This window comes from Tasmannia lanceolata, unplaced genomic scaffold (genome assembly GCF_043159265.1).
Source record: "Tasmannia lanceolata isolate RefF3 unplaced genomic scaffold, GAP_Taslan_0.1 ptg000008l, whole genome shotgun sequence".
In the NCBI taxonomy this organism is placed as follows: domain Eukaryota; kingdom Viridiplantae; phylum Streptophyta; class Magnoliopsida; order Canellales; family Winteraceae; genus Tasmannia; species Tasmannia lanceolata.
This window is the reverse complement of record NW_027518685.1, coordinates 19,622,574-19,631,341: the sequence shown is the minus strand read 5'-3', so window position 1 is coordinate 19,631,341 and position 8,768 is coordinate 19,622,574. Positions and strand designations below refer to the sequence as shown.

General features: G+C 37.7%; 1 protein-coding gene across 6 annotated transcripts; it reads left to right on the top strand.

The window, feature by feature from the left end:
* Nucleotides 1-1,261: 1,261 nt before the first annotated feature.
* LOC143884693 (O-fucosyltransferase family protein) lies at nucleotides 1,262-4,884 on the top strand. Of its 6 annotated transcripts, none has more exons than XM_077388415.1 (3): nucleotides 1,293-1,318; nucleotides 2,999-3,093; nucleotides 3,221-4,884. In XM_077388415.1, coding segments are annotated over exons 2-3 (1,179 nt in total). In that variant the 5' UTR covers nucleotides 1,293-1,318; nucleotides 2,999-3,091; the 3' UTR covers nucleotides 4,398-4,884. The 6 variants fall into 6 exon arrangements, with proteins under 6 accessions (XP_077244524.1, XP_077244530.1, XP_077244529.1 ...); XM_077388414.1 differs by having other exon boundaries at nucleotides 1,297-1,318; nucleotides 2,988-3,093; XM_077388413.1 differs by lacking the exon at nucleotides 1,293-1,318 and adding an exon at nucleotides 1,565-1,822.
* Nucleotides 4,885-8,768: the final 3,884 nt, after the last annotated feature.

Here is an 8,768-nt window from a genome sequence, read left to right as displayed (position 1 = left end):
GATCAATAGATATCAGGCGGCGTTTAAATCAATGGCCCACGTTGATCGCTAACCTTTGATTTATTAGGCCTTTTTTTATTTGAATTTTAATTTCCTAGGAGTTAGTCGAGATTCTTTTTTAGAGTAGGATTTGATCTTTGAGAAATTGTAGGAGAAGATTGAGTTGGACAATTTTGGTGTCTATTAGGATTTGTTTTAGAGAATATTTAGGAGTTCTAGTAGCAGTAGTAGACGTTTTTCTCATTATTAGGCCATTTGGATACACAAAATATAAAATTCAGGTCTTTAGTTTGAAAACAGTGTAAAAGTGGCTTAATGATCAAGCTGATGTATGCTGTCTTGACAGGATTTCTTAGATTTTGAGTTAGAATTTCAAGTTTTAAAAATCTCTTCTGCATGAAATATGGGAGGATCTTCTACTCTCTTGCTGTCGGAAAGAAGGGTGAGAAGTAAAAAACAACGGCCCGTCTTCGTCTATTAGCTACAATTTTGAAGAAATCCCAGATTCTAAAATCAGCGTACCCAAACGGTGCTTTTAGGAATCTTAGAATAGCTAGGATCTTGGCCATGAAAAGTCTATAAAAGTCTATCCCTTGTAGACGATTCACAACTTTATGAATAAAATTTTATTTTTGGTCCCTCGGTTGTCCCTCGGATTTGTCCCGGAAAATACTCAGCCATCTGCTGCTGTTACATGAACAAGCCACCTGCTGCTTGCCACAATCGATCATCTTAGTCTAGGCATGTTTTACCCGTTCAACCATCCTATTGCTGCCATTAACTTCACCCTTTTCTCCTAAATATCCTCTCCAAAAGCAACAGATTTAAGCTCATATTTACCCATCTTCGATTAATTGCCCTCCTTAATCTTGTTTCAAAACAGACTTCATCTCCTCCTAGTTTAATAGTTTAAGCAGAACACCCACATCTTGAACCGCCCTTTTTCTCTTGAACGTAGCACCCACACCCACTCTTTCTAACCTGTCTAACCTTTCTAAAAGCATGTGCTCACAGAGAGAGAGAGAGATTTACATGAAATAAATAGAACCAAGGAAAAGAAATTTCACCCCACCCCGGCGCAATTTAGCGGGGTCCCGCCACGTGGAATGTTTCCCAACAAGAAAACCCGATACGTGACTGTCTCTGATTTGCATATCGGGGACATTTTTTAAGAAAAACTAAAAACTTAAAGGGTATTTTAGTAATGTTTCTAAAAGTGGACTTCTTTAATGGTGGATTTCATTACTTTTACATGATACCACCTTGCTCAGATTTCTCTGGGGTACAGAAAGGGATCCAACTGAACAAAAAATGGCAGGTACTTTATTTATTCATTCCTCATTTTACAGCTTATCACTGCAGCCTCTGTAGTTCTGGATTCTTTCATCTGGTCTCTACCCATTCCTGTCAGATTCTTTTAATCTCCATTTTTTTGTTGGGAAATGATATTTTCCCCCCTGTAACGGTCTCTTCTCTGCTTGAGGATAAATTCACCCCCCCCTACCTTTAAAACTTAACGGATAACGTTAGAGGGGGGATTTTATCCCTTGGAAAATATCATTCCCCTTTTTGTTTCTTGGCTTCTTTTGGGTTTTATTCGATTTTTTTTTTCTTGATGGGTGTGGGTGAAATTTTACTGAGAAACTGGTATTTTCATGGGTTCTCCTCTGGTTTGTTTTCTCTTTGGTGGGTATTTGTTTTTTTTTCCTAATAATTGAGGCCGGATGGATAGGTTAAATGGGTTTGTTCTGATTTTGGAGGTTCTGTTGTTTTCTCTTTGATGTTTGATTGGAGCTTTTATTGTATTATTCTCAGATTTGAGGTGAGAAATGGGAATTTTCATGGGTTTTAATCTTTATTCTTATATGGTCATATTCTGATGATTTCTTATGAGGGCAGTGTTTTAATTTGTGTTTATTTTTACTCTTGGATTTAAATTAGCAATTGGGTATGAGTGAAATAAGATTTTGAGTCTTTCTGTTCCTTTTATTGAGATACCACAGTTTTAGAAATGGTAATTTTCTTCAGGCTTTTTAGGTGTTAAGTTTTGAGAAAAGATCTTTAAAGCTTATTTCTGTTCTCTTTTTTCTCATTTCTTTGTTTTCCCCCCTACACTAAAGCTGATGCAGACGGCACTTTGCCGAAATTTCAGCCAAAAATAAGAGGCGTTAAAAACCCCATTTGAAGGATTTTGTGAAACAACCAGTTACTCCAAAAGCTTAAGCTGTTGGAGAAGGGCGTTATTTAATCTTTTATACTTTAACACTCCTCCTCACGTGGGCCCCTCTTTCTAGGGTTGGCCTACACGTGGCACATGTGGCCCCTCTTTTGGGTTTGGCCATTGCATGTGGACTTTTGCTATCAAGGAGGTTTGAACTCAAGACCTTTGCTCTGATACCATTTGCTCTGATACCATGTGAAACAACCAGTTACTCCAAAAGCTTAAGCTGTTGGAGAAGGCGTTATTTAATCTTTTATACTTTAACAGATTTTGTTTTCTAATATAATCCTTATCTTTTTACCTAATATTTAGTAGTTTAGGATTTCTTTAGTTTCCTTTTGATTGGTGGTTTTAATAGTTGCTTCAATTAGGAGTCCTTTTTGAAGTCCTCTTAGAGATTTTTGCTCTTATGCAATTACAAAGAAATGGACGATTGAAGACACATGAAACACAAGGAAAACACGAAATATGTGGTTTTGTAGATTTAAATTTTGTTAATTTCATATTTCCATTTGAATTTTTCTTATTTTTATTTTTATTACAATATATGCTATTGTTTTCTTTTTTAATATCTATTCCACAATTTTTTACTGTTTTTTTCCAAAATGATTTTCGAAAGTTCCACAAATGTTTCCGACACATTTCACATGTGTTTTCTACGAGTGTTGCATACGTTTATCATGCGTTTCACACATGATTTATGGGGGATTTTTTTGGAGATATTGAAATTTTAAGCAAAGTTTATTTCTTTCCATCTTCTTATTAGTTTTTTTGCAGAACTGTAATTCTGGCAATTTTGTGACTTGTGATGCCCTCAGAGGAGGAATTGGGAAGAAACATTGCAAGGATCCTTGCAATGGCCTGGATGACATGTAAGCGTCTTATATTCTTGGGCTTCCAAAGGAATTCTATTTTTTGCAAATGCCTCTCTTTGGTGTGTATTGCTCTTATATTCAGAGCTGTTTTCCTTTATCCTTTTCCTGGTGTTGGTGTCTTAAGGGAGAATAGTTTCTACTGGGTGCATAGTTCTTCTGTTTCCAATACTCAATATGGTGTTAGAAAAGATAAGTTCTTGGAGGTTCCTCAGATTGTTTGGGGATTAAACAATCAGAAAATTTCATTTGCCAGAGCCTGTTTGACTTCGAGAATGCTGAATCGGACTTTGTTAATGCCTAGCTTGAGTGCTTCTTTGTTTTACAAAGAACTTGAACTATTGCAACCCATCTCTTTTGATAAGATTTTCCAATTTGAAAGATTCAATTCCCTCTGTAATGGGTTTGTTCGGTTGAGTCGATATTCTGATCTTTCCAATCGAACTGTTCCATTTGAGCTACAGAAGGGAAGTGGGAGGAAGTGGACTGTGGAAAGGGATTTGGATCAATTGAAACAGTGCAGGGAAAACCCAATTGACGAGTACGAGTCCATTCGGATTGTTGGAAAGAACCCCTTTCTTTGGCATGATCATTGGCCTGTTAAGGATTATGCGAAGATCTTTGAATGTTTGGTTTTAATTGATGAGATAGCAGATGAAGCAACAAAAGTTGTGTCGAAAATTAGAGAGATGGGGAGTAATTTGAGAAGTAAAACTGAGACGCTACAACAGAATATCAGTTCTTCTAAAGAGCATACACCTTATGTTGCTGTTCACATGAGGATCGAGAAGGATTGGATGATTCACTGTAAGAAGCTCGAGCAGAGGTCTAACATCAGCCAAATCTGCAGTAGTAAGGAGGAGATTATGGACAGAGTGGCCCACATAAGGGGGCTAACAAAGCCGATCATTCTTTTTCTTGCAGTTGCCGATAGCCTTCTGGAAGATGCATCGGTTTTGAGTGGTTGGCCGGATGGTTTTTTCCCTTTTGAGAAGAAGAAGTTGGGGGTTTGGGATATTTACAATAAATATCCTTACCTTATAAAATCTGCGATTGATTATGAAGTTTGCCTGAGGGCAGATATTTTTGTGGGTAATAGTTTTTCTACATTTTCAAGCCTTATAGCGCTCGAAAGAACACAGAAGTTGATTGCAATGGGTGGTTCAAGGTCTTGTGGTTTAAGGTGGAGTTCTTATGCATACAATATTTTAGGAGCATTTGGGGGGCCACAGAGATGGATGACTGATATGTCTGACTCGAGCCTTAATGCAATCAGCTATGGCTCTAATAAGATCTCTTGCTAATTGTTGTTTTGGATTGAAACTTTCTGAGCAATTCTTTTGTTATTTGGAATCTTTTGGCTCTGCTCTTCGGTGGAATTATTGCTCGGATATCCACCAAACTGCCTTCAGCAACTTGTGCTACGCCACCAAACATTTTGTTCTTCTGACATAGCTTGTTGTTGAGAAAAGAAGCATGGCAGCATTTGTAAACAGATTCTTCTATTCTTTTCGGAACCTTTTGAATTTTCCGGTGGATATGGATTACTTTCCTAACATGTACTAGCTTTCAACAGCAATAGAAGGGTTCATTGGCACTCGTGATTGCGAAATGTTAATGCCATTAGAACACCTCCATCAGAAAGTGGGCATATCTATGTAAATTGGTATCATACTTGTGATGGAATCAGGTACCATAGAATTATACAATTTTGTATGTGTTGATTTTTTTTCTGCGATGTCTATTGGTGTCTAATTTGATATATTTAGCATATTGTGATTCTGATGGCAACATTCTTGCATTTTTTGTGGAAAATGCACGTGATTTAAATATAATTTCTTTTAAAATGTTTTACCACAAGAATGGATGGTATTATATTAGAGAAGATGATACAATAAGATGAACTTGTGTAAGTGCTCTTGTGAAGGGCAGTGACTCCCCCCAAATAATGTCAACATGCTCCTGGCTATTCATATATTTGGCCCTATCATGAAGATGCCATAACCATTTGTCAGTAACCTTCCAATTGATGGTTAAAGAAAGATAGAACAAAGGTCCAGACTCAAGGGGGAAAAAATTCCTCCTATGGAATGGTTAGGATTTGGAAGAGTGACTTTTGGGATATGGTGTCTGCATGGTGGGGTCACCAGATGAACGGTCCAGATCATGCTGTATGTCATGTGGATGGGACCAATGGCAGCATCTCATGGGAACTCTTGTGAAAGTGCATCTCATAGCATCATTACAGGTTCTCATACTTCAGTTTTATTGACTCCAAAATGTATTGATTAGTTTACGAGGCATTGACTCTTTTTATGATATTTGTGCCTCTTATTTGATATGTAAATTGTCCGCTAGAAAGTGAACGCTCTTTGATGTTTTAATTTGTATGCTCTGCTTTGATTGATTTGCTGAAGTTTACATACTAATTTGCTTAAAATTGGTTTCAAAGTCCGTGTCCTTCATCTACCATACTGCTTTATCTTCATTTTATTGCTTCTGTATCATCATGGTCTGATTCTGAATTTTTATAAAGATTTTGGTCCTCGATACAATCCCAGAGATCTGTTTGAGTCAAAGAGGGTGGAGACGGGTTCTCATAGATGGACCCCTCCAGATCCAGGATGGCTGAAGCTTAATTTTGATGGATATAGTATTAGTAATCCCGGGGCAGATGGTGTTGGGTGGTTCCTCAGAGAGGAGTTCAGCTTGATTAGATTGCCATTTTCAGGCTCCAATGGGACCTTTTGGATACGCAGATTTTAGGGACTTTGATTTCCTCAAAATCCTGGATGGGAGACAGAGAAGAAGGAGACCTTCTGTCGATTTCTAATTTCTCGCCCTTCTTTCCGTCGAGCAAGAGAGTAGGAGATCGTCCCATGTTTCCAGATTTTGGAAATCTCAGGATGGAGGAGAGATTTCTAAAACCTGGATTTCTTACTTAAAATCCAAGATAATTGATTGTAAAATCCAGAATTTTACACCGCTTTCAAACTAAAACCTGGATTCTAAAATCCACGTATCCAAACAGCCTCTTGGGGGAAGATTCCTAATGAGGAAGAAGTGAGAGTGATGTTGCAGAGGATCAAGATCATTGACAGTAATGATTTAGACAGTCTTATAGTGGAGGAAGATTCCTTCAATATTATTAAATGAATGATTGGTTCTCAGCCTCACCTGTGGAGGCTCTCCCAATTCTCTTTCAGCGTATTATGAGATCAGCTAATGGAGAGGCACAATTAGTAGGACGATATTGGAGATTTTTTATACTCCTTGATCTCTCTTGTTTGTTTTTGTTTTCATTCTTTATTTTGGTGTGTTTCTAAAAAAGAAAACACGTATCAAAACTTCATAAGTTTACCATCCTCGTCTCTGATTGTCTTCTCTGCCCTACAGTTTATGTAGCTACTGCAGTGTTCACAAATACGGCCAAGAAGATATGAATTGATCAATCTTTTTTTTGAGAACTTGTGAAATACATTTTTACTTACATATCATGTTCTTGGTAAACTTGATGAACCACATATATGGATGATAGGCATGCTATATTTGAGCTCAGTTTCAAGGTCATGGTTGTAACTTCAAGCGCTGCTGTTTTCTGATTTTGGTTCAAATAGTATCTTCTCCTAACTTTTCTTTCATACTTCAAATGCCTAAAACTATTAAATGTAAGATATAGTGCAAGTCAACTACATTTTGAACTGCCAAAACTTTCAGTATATTGGAGCATATTGTAGATAATACTGTCTGGAATAAGTTCTGTTTTTAGAGAAGCAGCTTGTATTCAGTCAATGTAAACAGATTAATGATTTTTAATATTGATCATGCTGGTGATGCATTTCTATTTAGTTCCAGCTTCCAGCATCTGAGATTGGTATGAAAAAGTAACTGTTGTTCCTTCTGCAGTCCATTCCAATAGATGGTATACTTTGAGACTACAACAGAAATTCAAAGCTATGTTAAAATGGTTAGAAAAAATTGGAGTACTTTTTAGAAATGCAGATAACTTCTTAAGGTTATGGTTCTTGTCATGTTGATTTCCGTAGTTTTGAGTGATAAAATCCAACAAGAATCCTGAAAAACAGATGCTTAATGTGGAGAACATCATTTTCTTTCTTTATGCTTTTTTTACGGTATTTTTTCTCTAATGAAAGCTTGAAGCGCTCCCTCTTTTGCACTTTATATTCGACTATTTGGAGGGAATGATGCCTAAAGATACACCCATCTGAGATCTTAGGCCCACGATGGGGAATGGTAGTATCAGATGCACTTAGATGAGATACTTGTATTAGGCCCACTTGGGCCCACTAAGGACAAAGAAGCAACGATCCATGTTCATTTCTTCGATCGGATCGTCGGGATCATGTGATGATTGTGGTTTCTAGGTTTTCATCTCCACAATGGGTTCCACTGGATGAATGGTACTGATCATGGTGATGATGAATGAGTGGCTCAACAGCATGTCATTTCACAATTGTCCTGTGAAAGTTTTACACAGCAGATCATTACCTACTACAAGTTTTAGGGGAAAATGCTGAAAACACTGACCATTTGGTTCTTTTCTTGACGATACTTTTTTTGGGCCCCTCGTGTGTCATGTGGATGTGATCGGGTCCATTGATCCAACTGACAAACACATGCCCGACTAACCCAATACTGTTGGCCCCACTATATCAGATGTTCCTACTCTTATATATTAGGTCCTGTTTATGATTCAGGGAAGAGAAGAGAAGCTGAGGTGTTGATATTTTTGCCAGCCTTTATCTTACGGATGGGATGTCCATTCAGCATTGAACCAAGACAGTGTGGGCGGACTCATGATGGGCTTCTAAATCACTGTCTTGACTACATACAAATGTCATCATGTTGGACCCAATGTTGATGGCTGCGATTGATCCCAACAGGGCTTCTTCAAATAGTCAAACTCTAGCGTTTAATGGCAATGGCAACTTTAGTCTATTGTGATGATTCATGGTTGGGCTCCAATATCATGCCCACAATATCACAACAGAGAGGGTCACCTGGTGACATTGGGTGCTGGCTTTCAAAGCTGTGATTGGCTAAACATGTTGTTGGAATGCTTCAACAACACCGCTACGGATATGCGATGTGAACAAAGCAAATCACAATGCGTGATCATAGGAGCTATGTACTTTGACACTTTGATCCAAAGAGCACTGCTTATATACCTAGTGTTGGCCATGATTCACAAGAATATTCTGTAGTCTTAGTAAGGGGCGAGGATTTAAGATTTATCTGGTGTGAGAAATCATATTTTCCGAGGAGCCTTAGATGCTGTCAACAAGGGCATTCTAGATTCTTATATAAGACTTATCATTTGATGATCCCATGTGAATGAATCGCTAGAAACGTGTATGGCTAACCTAATCACGAAGATTTTGTAAGGGGACGAGAGAGAGAGAGAGAGTCATTTTACTTCATTAGAGAGTCCTTTCACTTTATTAGCACTCAATCAAACTCGAAATTCAAACGGAAACCGTTTTAGATACTTAATGAACAGTCAATCTAAAAGAAAATTTATGATTCTCCAAGCCAAGAAAGCAAAGCAAATGAATGGAAGTAAAATTTAACAATCACCAAAACTGGTTCCATCTCAATTTAGAATCCGTAGAACCAAGGTTTCTTTTCAGAACTTTAGCTTCACCATTGCTCTC